Raw genomic sequence first — 13,938 nt, forward strand, 5'->3', positions numbered from 1 at the left:
AAATAAAAAGATAATAAAAATTTAAAAAAATAAAAACTAGAACAGCCTAATAGCTAGAACTAGTATGCATACATCTAAAAAAAAGGCTTTTTTTGTTAAATAAAAAAAAAGGGTTTTTAAGCCTTTTTTAAAAGCATCCACAGTCTGTGGTGCCCTCAGGTGGTCAGAGAGAGCGTTCCACAGACTGGGAGCGGTGGAGCACTAAGCTTATTTATGTAGTTTGCCCATTTTCCTCGACTGATGTACCAACATGTGGTTTATTTTGTACATATGTAGCATAATCTACAAAGAATTGCTATTGCGACATCCAGTGGACACATTTAGAACAGCAGTTTCTTTCATTAAAAAAATTCAGGTTCATTTTTATACTTAGCAAACTCATCCCACAGGCCGGATAAAACTTGTTTCCGGACCGTACTTTTAACACCCCTGTCTTAGATGTAGGCAACATTTGATGCAGGAAGGGTTGAGAGTAGCGGACCAAACAGGCACTCTTCCTGCTCCTTCTTGGGAAGAAAACACACCACTCTTTATGTATGATTGCCCATTTACTGTTCAGAGCCACAGGTAGTACTTCAGGGTCAGAGGTCATTCTGAAAATAGAAATCACATTTTGTAAGGTGCACCTGAACAAAACACAAAAAGGCATCTGAATAATTAGGAGCAATGACTGTAACACAAAAAAGTCATCAAGAGCACGAAGAACCATTTGTCATTGCCAAAGACGTCAACTTAAATATTTCACAACATTACACAAGCACCGCGTGTGTTTTTCATAATATATTCCATCTGCTCTTGTAAAAAATAGGTCTATTTGTTTTGAAACTATTCACACTTTGTACAAGATTTAATAAACACTTCTATGAGATGTGGCCCTGGAAACAAAAACACTCTTGAATATGCAGCTGCATTAACCAAAACAAACGGGCATCAAAACATCTCTCGTCCCTCTGCCCACTTCAGCAAACATAATACTGCTCTTCACGGACAGTGCAGCCGTTTAACTGTGCGCACACTCGCCTCCAAACACTTTGGCCGAGTGACTACAAACCGACAGGCGGCGTGTGTCCACCTGTCATACATTCACGGAGGGGGGAGACGATTCTCCGAGACACGCCGACGTGGTCAGGCGACAAACTTCTTCTTGGTGGTGGAGCCGCTCTTGGTGGCCGTGTCGGCATGAGACTGGTACCCGATGACCACTTTGGGCGGAATGCCTAACCTCTCTTTGTACACGCGGCTGGAAAGAAACCCACGTCAGAAATACAAAGTGCAAGAAAACATGAAGTCAAAAAGGTATCAAACTCAGACCCAAGCCGCCACGTCATTTTATATGGCCCACAAACGCCTGGAAATAATATGCGTTCGTACAGTACTTTATCTTTTCTTGCTGAATATATTTGTGTATTTCCAGTTTGACAGAAAAAAATGCATCTACTGCATGCAGTTGCATATCTTTGAAGCTTTATGGTAGAGATGTCCGATAATATCGACCTGCCGATATTATCGGCCGATAAATGCTTTAAAATGTAATATCGGAAATTATCGGTATCGGTTTTTTTTTATCACCGGTATCGTTTTTTGAATTAAATCAACATAAAAAACACAAGATACACTTACAATTAGTGCACCAACCCAAAAAACCTCCCTCCCCCATTCACACTCATTCACACAAAAGGGTTGTTTCTTTCTGTTATTAATATTCTGGTTCCTACATTATATATCAATATATATCAATACAGTCTGCAAGGGATACAGTCCGTAAGCACACATGATTGTGCGTGCTGCTGGTCCACTAATAGTACTAACCTTTAACAGTTAATTTTACAAATTGTCATTAATTACTAGTTTCTATGTAACTGTTTTTATATTGTTTTACTTTCTTTTTTATTCAAGAAAATGTTTTTAATTTATTTATCTTATTTTATAATTTAAAAAAAAAAAAGGCCTTATCTTCACCATGCCTGGTTGTCCAAATTGGGCATAATAATGTGTTAATTCCACGACTGTATATATCAATCAACGCCCAACCCATCAACAACCAGGATGTGTGCCGACACCTACCAGCGTTTGTTCGGGAGGGGGAAAAGCTGAAGACAAGACCTTCAAATCCTGATCTAAGCCCATTGAATGCAGCCAGGGACTGGCAGATGCGAGTCGACTTAGATCAGAGGCTAATTTTCCCCCCGGCGATCGCAACGACCACCCTGCGTCCAGACCTCGCCCTATGGTCTGAAACCTGCCATGTAACTATATCATTGAACTGACAGTTCCGTGGGAGGATGCCATCGAAGAAGCGTATGAACGCAAGAAGCTGCGGTACTCCAACCTTGCAGCTGAGGCACAGGACAGAGGCTGGAGGATAAGGGTGCGCCCAGTGGAGGTGGGCTGTAGGGGCTTTGTAGCTAGCACAACAGCAAAGCTCCTTAGAGAGGTTGGAGTCAGGGGGCAGGCTCACAGACAGGCCATTAAAGAGCTGGCCAACACAGCAGAGAGGACGAGCCATTGGTTGTGGTTGAGGAGGAGTGACACCAGCTGGGCTGCTAAGGCTAACACCTAATGGGACACACACACCCAGGGATTTGATCACCCTGGGGTGGGCCCTTCCTCAGCAGAGGGTGTCTTGTGGTAAGCCGGGCCGAAACACCCCGTGACGCTGGGGCACACAACTGAAGATGTGTCCCAATGGTGGAAAAGCCTCCCAGCAGTGTCACCTAGCCTCACTTAGGTATGCGGTCAGGTGCAAGCCTGGCTCAGGGAGGAGGACGCCCCTGCCATGCAGAGTCCCCAGGGATTGTACCAACTAGTCCTTTCAACAAATTATAATTAAGTATCGGTTGATATCGGTATCGGTAATTAAGAGTTGGACAATATCGGAATATCAGCAAAAAAGACATTATCGGACATCCCTACTTTAAGCGGTATAGCTCGGTTGGTAGAGTGGCCGTTCCAGGTTCGATCCCCGCTTCCGCCATCCTAGTCACTGCCGTTGTGTCCTTGGGCAAGACACTTTACCCACCTGCTCTCAGTGCCACCCACACTGGTTTAAATGTAACTTAGATATTGGGTTTCACTATGTAAAAGCGCTTTGAGTCACTAGAGAAAAAGCGCTACATAAATATAATTCACTTCACTTTAAAATAATCTAATAATGCAACAAAATCATCCTACAGTAGAAAAGGGATGCATATGGGTGGATCTTGCATTGGGTTTATCATTTTGCAATGCGGTCTGCTGAAAATTATGGAAAGCGCTAGGGGTGTCAAAAAAAAAAAAAAAAAGATTTTCAAATGAATCCTGATTTGTAATGATTTTTAATTGATTTAAAAATAAATTAAAATCTATTTAAAACAATCTAATAATGCAACAAAATCATCATACAGTAGAAAAGGGATGCATATGGCTCCATTCCTGGGTGGATCTTGCATGGGGGTTTATCATTTTGCAATGCGGTCAGCTGAAAATTATTGTAAGCGCTAGGGGTGTCAAAAAAAATAAAAAAAATAATTTCAAATGAATCCTGATTATTTGTAACGATTCTTAATTGATTTAAAAAAATAAAACCTACTTAAATAGTTTTTTTTTTTAAATCTGTCCTGTCCAACCACTCAGGCAAATCAGAATATTGATGTAGATGTCCATATCTGCTGTATATATTTTCTTTAGAAAAAGTACTCTTGGATAGTTCTCTTGTTGCTTTAATTGTATTTGACTTAATTGGGTAGAATTGTATTACATTTTATTTTATTATGCGCAATATATATTATTGGTTAATTATTTTGTTGTTGTTTTAATTTTACTTTTTTAGCTGTATGTAGAAATGGCACTGCTGGAGTGGCAGCTGGTTGCATCAGCTCTACTCTTTTAATGCCCCTCTAGGGGATTAATTAAGTACTTCTGATTCTGGTTAAACAAAAACTGTTTTCTTTTAAACAATACAACAAATTATCAGAGAAGTTTGTCTATTTTATGGAGGAATGTAATTACTCATAGAACTGGCACCCAATGTTATTAAAAGATAATTGACTTTGCATTGAGAATTGATTCTGAATCTAATTGTTACCCCCAAGAATTGAATCGTGTGTTGCCCATATATTCACAGCCCTAGAAAGCACCAATCTCCATAGTAAGTGACGCTGTGCTCAAAGTTGGAATTGTCACAAAACATATTTTAAAAAGGTATTCACTCTACTGCCATCTGGCGGCTAAAGGGGAAAGTGCAGCCGCCCAATTCGTCACGTTTCATGTGTCAGGTAAACAGCACGAATGGGGCCGTATGAATCACCTACAGTGTAGACATGACGATAGACTTAATGATGATTTAAAAAAACGAGCAGCTCAGTAGCCAGAAATTCACTGTTAAAAACAGTGGTGCCAGTTTTTACATTTACAGAAAATAAACAATCGTAGATTTTACGGTAAAAAATGTGCAGCTGAGTTGACAGAAATTTAGTGTGGTACCGTTTTTTAATTTACAGTAATACACTGTAAAAAAAAACATTTCACGGTAAATATATATTTTTTTTTTAAACGGTAAAATTGTAAAAAAATTTACCTTGCATGTAAAAAATATCTAATAGTCAAATGTATAGGCAATTGTGTCATAATATCATGAGGTATATTTATACATTATTCACCAAAACTGTGACGTGGGCCTCAACGGAAATGAGTGTGACACCCCTGGTCTCAGTGCTCACCCTATGTGCGTGATGGCCTCCTTGTTCTCATAGTCTGTGGTCCAGATCGCGATCTTGTCTCCTTTAGTACGGACGTTGATGACGGCGCCGCACACGTCGTCGCTGTGGTCGTCGAAAGCTTCGCCCACGAGACACAGGAGCTGCGGGGAAGACGGAAGTGCGACGTGACGGCAGGACCCTGCGGCTATCGCCACATCAAAACCTACCGTCTCCAACCAGAAGCGATCCAGGTCTGACTTGCGCTGCTGCTTGGACAGCGTGATCAGCCAGCGGCCGCCTCGCCGGTTCCGGTCGTCCTCCCACATGGGCTCGATGTCATCCTGTTGACCAAGGAATGCAAAGACGACAAGAGCAAAAGGTACAGTAACATCGCCATGCGCAATAATAATAATAATAATAATAATAATTAGAAAATTATGGGCCTGCTATCTGTGCCCTGGACCTCTGGCCGGGGGTCGCTGGAAGCCGCCGTACTTATTAGATGGTGCCGAGTGTCTGAATCCGTGAGTTTTAGGGTTAACTGTACAAAATGAGCTACAGAGATAGCCTAAAACATTAGCATGCTTACATTAAAATGTAGAATAGAATAGAATGGACTTTATTGCCATTATATTTGCATATAACGAGATTAAGGACTCCAATTTAAGGTGCGGTAGTGGAAACAAGTATGAAATAAAAATAAATCACATAAGTAATAAAGATAAAACATAAGAATTTAAATAAACAGACTACTATCCAATAAAAACAATAAGCAATCCTGTACAATATACAAAAAACTGTACAATATACAGAACAGAACAAGAGTACTGGAGTAATAAAGTAATGACAATCAGTGTCGGAAGTATTGCACCCGAAGGGTAATATTGCACAGTAAAATGCAACATTTTGCATGTGTGCTAACGATAGCATAATAACAGTCAGCATGTTTCATATACCAAGTACTTAAAGGACTATACGTTGCACCTCATCTCCTGTTATTACTTTACCAAAGCATTGTTCAACCCATCCTTCTGTACTGTTCCACATGTTTTTTCACCATGCTTTCTGTAACCAACCGGATCAAACTCACACGCATTACAAACATAGCAGCTAAAATCATCGGCCTACCCACACCCAACATTTCAGAGCTAAACCACAGGTCCATCATTCGACTGGCAAACACAATAGTCCAGGATATGACTCACCCACTACAGCAATACATCATCCCACTACCATCAGGGCGCAGGTACAGAACTATCAAATTCCGGAGGGCCCGCCTCGGGAAAAGCCTTATCCCTGCAGCTATAGCCGCCCTAAACAGCAGGCCCGGCCGACCTGTCTGACAAGCCTGTAACTGTGTTGGTCATGTATTATTCTTGTTCGTGATTTTTTAATTTTTTTTTAATTTCAGGCAATGACATAAAAAATGATGTGATGTGTAATGTCTATTGTTTAAATGTACGGCAGTGAAAATGAATTCCCCAACTGGGACCAATCAATCTAAATCAAATCAAAGTTATACGACTCAAAGGTGTATGGCGGCGGAAATACAAAAAAAAAAAAAGTGTAAAATGAAATGAAAAAGTTAGCATGCTTAAGTTAGTTTGCTAGCATGCTATCGTTTGCATGCTAACAACTGTCACATACCAAGTTGTATGACTCTGGGTTAAATGGTTGCAAAACTAGCTCAAAAAGTTAGTATGCTAATGTTAGCATGCAAGCAAGCTAACGAGCATGATAATATTTAGCTTGTGTCACATACCAAGTTATATGACTAAGGTGTATGGCTGAGGAATTAGAGAAAAAAAAAAAAAAATTAATTTAGCAAGAAAAGTTAGCACTTTAATGTTAGCATGCTAACAGTTTACAAGTGTCACGTACCAAGTTATATGACTGAGGTAAACGGTTGCAAAACAAGCTCTAAAAGTTGGCGTGCATTTTTATTATTTTTTTCCAGCTGTTTACACTGCAAGTAAAATGTGATTTTTATCAGACTCCAGTGTAAACACACAGGCCCCATTGTGGCCTCGATGTCACTTGCATGCACACTTCGATAAAGTGAAAACAAAGCAAATTGACCAGGAGAAAGTCGCTACTACTCCAAAACAAAATGAAAATTCACAACACCTTAAAAATGAGTGTTTAACGTGATAGTAAATGAAAGTAATATAATGTATATAGTGTAATATATTTGGGAGGGTTGTAATCTTTTTATGGCTGTTAAGTAGAGGAGACACGGACATCAGTGTGGATCTACGTTACCTTTATTTTTCAACTCACATGTAAGCTGTGATTCCGGTCTTTCAACAATCTTCAGAATAAAAAATAAATAAATATATATACTGTATGTATATGTATATGTATATATATATATATTAGGGCTGCAACTAACGATTAATTTGATAATCGATTAATCTGTCGATTATTACTTCAATTAATCGATTAATAATCGGATAAAAGAGACAAACTACATTTCTATCCTTTCCAGTATTTTATTGAAAAAAACAAGCATACTGGCACCATGTTGTGGACATTGGGGGTGCAGCATACACCAATAATAACACAGAAATGTAACTCATCAGATCAGAACTGAATCAGATATTGTACACGTTTCTGTTGTGAATAATAAAAGATTCATTTTGGGCTGCCTCTGAATAATAGCATGAAATATTCCAGCACCTTAATAACGTTTAGTTATACTAAAGCGTCACTCAAATCTAAATAGATTTATATAGCTTTATCGGCCCGGCTACATTGATCCATTATGAAACCAACCTGAGATATTTCTGTCCGTTACGTTTATTTCGAAATTGGTAACCGTGCGTTTTCTCTCTCAAAACGGAGTCAAATGTGCCGGAGACACATTATCAGCCCCGCGTTGCAACAAAGGCATAACTTTAAAGTTACTCACAAAAAAGCTGAACTCATGAATGCTTGTTGCCACTATGGACTTAAAAAGTTACCTACCGTGAGTTCCTCCCTTCATCCATGGCTCCAACATGTTTCTTCTTCAGGTGCTCCTGAAGCAATGTTGTACTTCCGTGCCATTTTGCAGGAAACGCTCTTCTTTGAAGTCTTTAAAGTGAAGTGTTCCCACACTTTTGACGACTTAGGTCATACACTTTTCTCCATTGAAGCAATAACCTCAAGATGTTTCTCCGCTAAACTATCGGTAGTGTTTTCCTGCGCCATTTTTCGAATGTTTCCAGCAAAGGAGACGGCGTCGTCACGTGATCTGCACATGACATCACTGGCCAGCTTACGCCACCTCATGAGACGTAGCCTCTGCGCCGCCCTGGCGCTGTTTTGTACTTATTTTGATTATTGTTTCTCAGCTGTTTATAAATGTTGTTTATAAATAAAGGTTTATAAAACAAAAAAAACCAACAACAAAAAAATTACCAAAAAATAAAAATAAAAAGCCTCCGCGCATGCGCATAGCATAGTTCCAACGAATCGATGAATAAATTAATCGCCAACTATTTTGATAATCGATTTTAATCGATTAGTTGTTGCAGCCCTAATATATATATAACACGTAGCCTATTATTTGCACACTATTGACAAGTGATGCACAGTAAGCCGTCTTAAATTGAAACCGGGTGAAATATCCATTTCCGCTGGTGACTGCGTCTTTCTGGCGCACGCGAATGACGTAGCTCGCCCAAAGCCGACACAAAAAAAAAATCACATTCAGGTCGCATTGCGTTTAGACCAGGGACGTCAAACATGAGTCTACAGCTAAGGTGTCCAACTCAAGGCCCGGGGGCCAATTCTGCCTCGCGACATCATTTTATCTGGCCCACAAACACCTGGAAATTATGTGTCAATAAAGTACTTTTATTTTCGCACTAAGTTTTTTTTTTGACAGAAGAAATATATGTACTGCTTGAAATGGCATACCTTTTAAACTTTAATAGTATCCAATATTGCAACAAATATTACAGTATATTATCATACTTTCCAAACATGTTTTTGTCTAAATAAAAAATACACAACTTTACAGCAAACTACCCATTAAATTAATAAAAATGACAATAAATTGTACGTTATTCTTTACAGCATATTACTGTAAATTAAAAAAGAGTACTATTGTTTTTTGCGTTAAAATTCTGTTGACTGAGCTGCCAGTTTTTTACTGTAAAATCTGCGGTTGTTTTTAACGGTGTATTACGGTCCCCTCCAAGGTTTCTCATTGTCATCCCATTGGGTTGAGTTTTTTCTTGCCGTGATGTGGGATCTGAGCCGAGGATGTCGTTGTGGCTTGTGCAGCCCTTTGAGACACTCGTGATTTAGGGCTATATAAGCAAACATTGATTGATTGATTGATTGAAATGGGAAATACTAAACGTTAAAAGTTTATCAAACCAGCGTTTAACGAAGTGATCACTGCAAACTTGTGTGTGCTACTTTTCTCGTCTTCTTTCGTGAACTCTTTCACTCTTTCGCCCTTTTTGGTTACCTCTCGAGGAACTCTAAAGAAACGTATGTTTTTGGTGATGTGAACGGTTCCGACAGCCAAAAAAACGCCAGCGTAGTGCATTTTCCGAGGCTAAATTACACCCAGACCCCTTTAATGCTTTGGGCCTCGCATAGTTGACGCACCGGATGTGAGGTCAGTTAAGAAAGGTAAGTTTTGCATAATAGGGCCCATTTAAAGCTGAAGGATTGGGACAAGCTTATTTATGTGAGAGGGGTGTGTTTTTACCTTAAACAGCGAATAGTCACATCCTGACGTCAAGTTACTTGACAGCTGGATATGGTTATACAACCTGGGAAGGGGAGGATGATATTGGTTATATATTTGGCATAGCAGCTTGGGAATATAGCTTATCTTACGCCCAGAAGTCCTCCACGCTGTCAAATTTAGAAATGAGACCAAGGTTTGCTTGCCAAGTTTTGCTCTTGTCATTCTTGAAAAACCAAAGAGCCCATCTGCACAATGAATAAACAAATACATAAACAAATGTAAGACCTGACAGAAGCCTGGTTTGCATTCTACCTGTTCTGCAATGGATGCTTGACGTAGGACTCTGGACTAGCAACATTTTCAACAGTTTTCTCACTTGTTTCTTCCTCAGGCTCTGCAGTGACTTGATCGATCACCTAAAAAAACACAATAGTAATTTAAAGTATTACTTTGTACACTTTTGAGTACAATCCCAGAACAAGCTACGGACAGTGTAACCCGGCTACAAGCGTCAAAGGGGAACTGCACTTTTTGGGGGGAATTTTGCCTATCATTCACAATCCCCATGTCAGACAAAAACTAATATATTTGTATTTTATTTATGCATTCTAAATAGTAAAATGCTGTAAGTACGAGGTGGCTAACAATGCAGCCAATACTGTTTCGCACATAAAGACCTAAAAAAAAAACATCCAACAACCGCCAACAATACTCCATGTATATTTTGTGACCTGGATATTAACCAAATACCAGATTTTCCTTTTTTTTCCCCTCAAAACTCGACAGTGCACCTTATAACCAAGTGTGCCTATTGTAAGGAATACGTTTGGTTGAGCTCACCCACCTCGAAGCTATGTTATTTGGTACATGGTGTAATGATAAGTGTGACCAGTAGATGGCAGTAAAACATAAGAGATAAGTGAAGCCTGCTCTATGATGGGTCTCAAGTAAACACCAACATTTTATATGTTCCATTGAAAATATAGAACATTACACACGGCGCTCAAAAATCTATCAAAATGTTTTAGTAGGACTTTGGTAAGCTATGAAGCCACATCGCTTAATGGATTGTCGGCGCAATAAACATATGAGTATTATTATGGTGTGTGTATAAGGTAAGAGACATTATCTGGCGTTTTGTTTCACAATATTATGCAAAAGCAACTTATTTTTACTAGGGATGTCCGATAATGGCTTTTTGCCGATATCCGATATTCCGATATTGTCCAACTCTTTAATTACCGATACCGATATCAACCGATACCGATACTGATATATACAGTTGTGGAATTAACACATTATTATGCCTAATTTGGACAACCAGGTATGGTGAAGATAAGGTCCTTTTTTTTTTTAATTAATAAAATAAAATAAGATAAATAAATTAAAAACATTTTCTTGAATAAAAAAGAAAGTAAAAAAATATAAAATCAGTTACATAGAAACTAGTAATTAATGAAAATTAGTAAAATTAACTGTTAAAGGTTAGTACTATTAGTGGACCAGCAGCACGCACAATCATGTGTGCTTACGGACTGTATCCCTTGCAGACTGTATTGATATATATTGATATATAATGTAGGAACCAGAATATTAATAACAGAAGGAAACAACCCTTTTGTGTGAATGAGTGTAAATGGGGGAGGGAGGTTTTTTTGGGTTGATGCACTAATTGTAAGTGTATCTTGTGTTTTTTATGTTAATTTAATAAAAAATAAAAAAAATAAAATAAAAAATAAAAAAAACGATACCGATAATTTCCGATATTACATTTTAAAGCATTTATCGGCCGATAATATCGGCCGGCCGATAATATCGGACATCTCTACTTTTTACTGTCTGGTACCTGCTGATCTGTATTTGTGAACTGCATAAATCCTGAAAAACTGCGCGTGTCCGCGCCTGCGCCGTAGTTGATGTTCTTGTTACGGGACATTCATCCTCCGCTGTTGCCATTTCTAATATAAAGTAGTGTAAAGCTCTTACTTATATCTGTCAGTAAACTCGCCATGAAAGCGCTAAAACATACCGGTGTAGTGAGTTTACATTATTCACCCAAGGAACTTTAGTTATTAGAGTTCCGGTCGGACGTTTTTTCACGGGACACATTTCCGGTGTTGTTGTTTCCGGATGAGAAGATGCTGCTCCGTTATTGATTGAAGTAAAGTCTGAATGTCATTAAAACAGTTAGCGCCATCTTTTGACACTTCTTCCACTCCCATCCTTGCACGCTACACCGCTACAACAAAGATGACGGCGAGCCACGTAAATAAGTGTTATGGTATTTATTCATTTTTTGTCATAAAGAAATACAATCATGTGTGCTTGTGGACTGTATCCCTGCAGACTGTATTAATCTATATTGATATTTAATGTATATATTGTGTTTTTTATGTTGATTTATTAAAAAATAATAATAATAAAAATAAAAATATATTTTTTAATTTATTTCTTGTGCGGCCCGGTACCAATCGGTCCACGGCCCGGTGGTTGGGGACCACTAATGTAGACCACAAGGAAGTCTTTTACATTTAGAAAAAAATTATAATAATATGACTCCTTTAATGCCTTATATATGAAAACAAATCAAAAATAGACCATTCATCAGCAGTGCGCCTTATAATCCGGTGCGCCCTATGGTCTGGAAAATACGGTATTAGACACAGTAAAACCATTGTTGGCATGATCACACTATCTTATGCTGCTGTATTGACATTTTGAGCGGATGAGCAGCTGCATGGCCTCGGAGTTGGTGAAAGTTAATTCTAGATTCTAAATTATGCCCCTCACCTGGATAGTAGAAGGTTGTGGACATAAACCCAGAAGGTGGTCAACTTTGACATTCAACTTATACACGAGGATTGCGAAAAATACACTCTTTTGTGGCACCTTATCTTTTTAAACCTGCGTGAGGATTATGATGAATTGTTCATCTCTAAACCAGGGGTGTCAAACTCATTTTAGATGGGGGGCCACATGGAGAAAAATCTACTCCCAAGTGGGCCGAACTAGTAAAATCACGGCACGATAACTTAAAAATAAAGACAACTTCCGATTGTTTTCTTTGTTTAAAAATAGAACTAGCACATTCTGAAAATGTACAAATCATAATGTTGTTGTTTTGTTTTTTTACAATTACCTGTTGCGGTTAATAGTATATAAACTTTATCGTTATTTATACTTTCTGAATAAATTATGTGATAATGTTCATCAGTCGACTCTGTTTATTTTCAATCTATCAAGATAAAAAAAAATTATATCAAAATCAAATTACAGGATGATATTTATATAATTTGATCATTTTCCTCGACTGATGTACTAACATCATGTGGTTTATTTTGTACATATGTAGCATCATCTACAAAGATACAAATAATTGCTATTGAGACATCTAGTGGACACATTTAGAACAGCAGTTTCTTTCATTCAAAAATTTCAGGTACATTTTTATACTTGGCAAACTCAGATAAAACCTGTTCGCGGGCACCCCTGATCGAAACGGAAAGCTCCCATCACTCGGCATCCCAATGAGAGCAGACATTGTACAGTGAGTAATTGTTTTATCATGTTCGTAGTTTGTCATTCTTGATACGCACTTACCAATACTGCTACACGATGTTTGTTTCGCGCAGAGCTTCTAAAACTGGGATCTCATCCTTAATACAAGATTATGGATCGATATTTGTCTTTGTTGTCTCTCATGAAGTCTGCCAATCTGCCAAGTTTAACATGAATTGATTAAAGTGGACCCCGACTTAAACAAGTTGAAAAACGTATTCGGGTGTTACCAGTTAGTGGTCAATTGTACGGAATATGTACTGTACAATCTACTAATAAAAGTCTCAATCAATCAATGCCATGAATAAAATTAGTTGTTGTTGAAGGGAAAAGTGAACATTGTGATGCATCTGTGAAGTTGATACACCGCTGTATGCTTAAAAACACCAACATTCTTAAATATTACATGTTACTTCATTACATATATATTTACAGCATGAATATAAAAAACGTTGATGGATGGTGTTTGGATGTGTTTAGAGCGTTGAATAGGCGGAATAGAGAGACTCCTATTGGTTCCATCTTTGGTTGACTTTTGCTAGTGTTTATTTACGATTTAGAATGCAACGTGCGCTTGTCTTACATAGGGTTTGTGTAGGATAGACAATTCCAAAAAAAGTGCAGTTCCCCTTTCACAATCCTGTCCTGATAATGGCAACTTACCTGACAACTTGTTCGCCTACTATAAACGAATACGTGACATTTTTAAAAGGGAACACACTATCGAGAAAAGCTGCTGTGCTAACGATGATGACGTCACACCTTACGGCCGATGCCAGTTTGAACGGCAAAACTTGCGAGGGAACAATTCGTTCGGCACCTGCGTTGTAAAGTAAGCCAACCCCATGACAGGCGTACGGAGGACACTAACCCGGACCGGCTTAGATACCGGCGTTTCGCGGTACATACTCACCGGAAAAGCAGTCGCCATCTTGTGAGACCTTCCTAGTTTGTTGTTTTGGCACCTGCTAAAATAGCTGATTGGACCAGCTGGTGCATCACATTGCGCATGCG

At 38.6% G+C, this 13,938-nt stretch overlaps 1 protein-coding gene across 2 annotated transcripts; it reads right to left on the reverse strand.

Moving 5' to 3' along the window:
- Positions 1–200: 200 nt before the first annotated feature.
- LOC133645156 (eukaryotic translation initiation factor 4E-1A-like) lies at positions 201–13,925 on the reverse strand. Of its 2 annotated transcripts, XM_062040004.1 has the most exons (7): positions 13,838–13,925; positions 9,679–9,782; positions 9,516–9,611; positions 9,385–9,448; positions 4,904–5,017; positions 4,698–4,837; positions 205–1,240 (listed from the first exon to the last, which is right to left on the reverse strand). In XM_062040004.1, the coding sequence occupies exons 1-7, from the start codon at positions 13,853–13,855 to the stop codon at positions 1,126–1,128; spliced, it is 651 nt and encodes a 216-aa protein (XP_061895988.1). In that variant the 5' UTR covers positions 13,856–13,925; the 3' UTR covers positions 205–1,125. The 2 variants fall into 2 exon arrangements, with proteins under 2 accessions (XP_061895987.1, XP_061895988.1); XM_062040003.1 differs by having other exon boundaries at positions 201–1,240; positions 4,698–5,017.
- Between the last annotated feature and the right edge of the window lie 13 nt (positions 13,926–13,938).

Source organism: Entelurus aequoreus, linkage group LG28, assembly GCF_033978785.1.
Source record: "Entelurus aequoreus isolate RoL-2023_Sb linkage group LG28, RoL_Eaeq_v1.1, whole genome shotgun sequence".
In the NCBI taxonomy this organism is placed as follows: Eukaryota; Metazoa; Chordata; class Actinopteri; order Syngnathiformes; family Syngnathidae; genus Entelurus; species Entelurus aequoreus.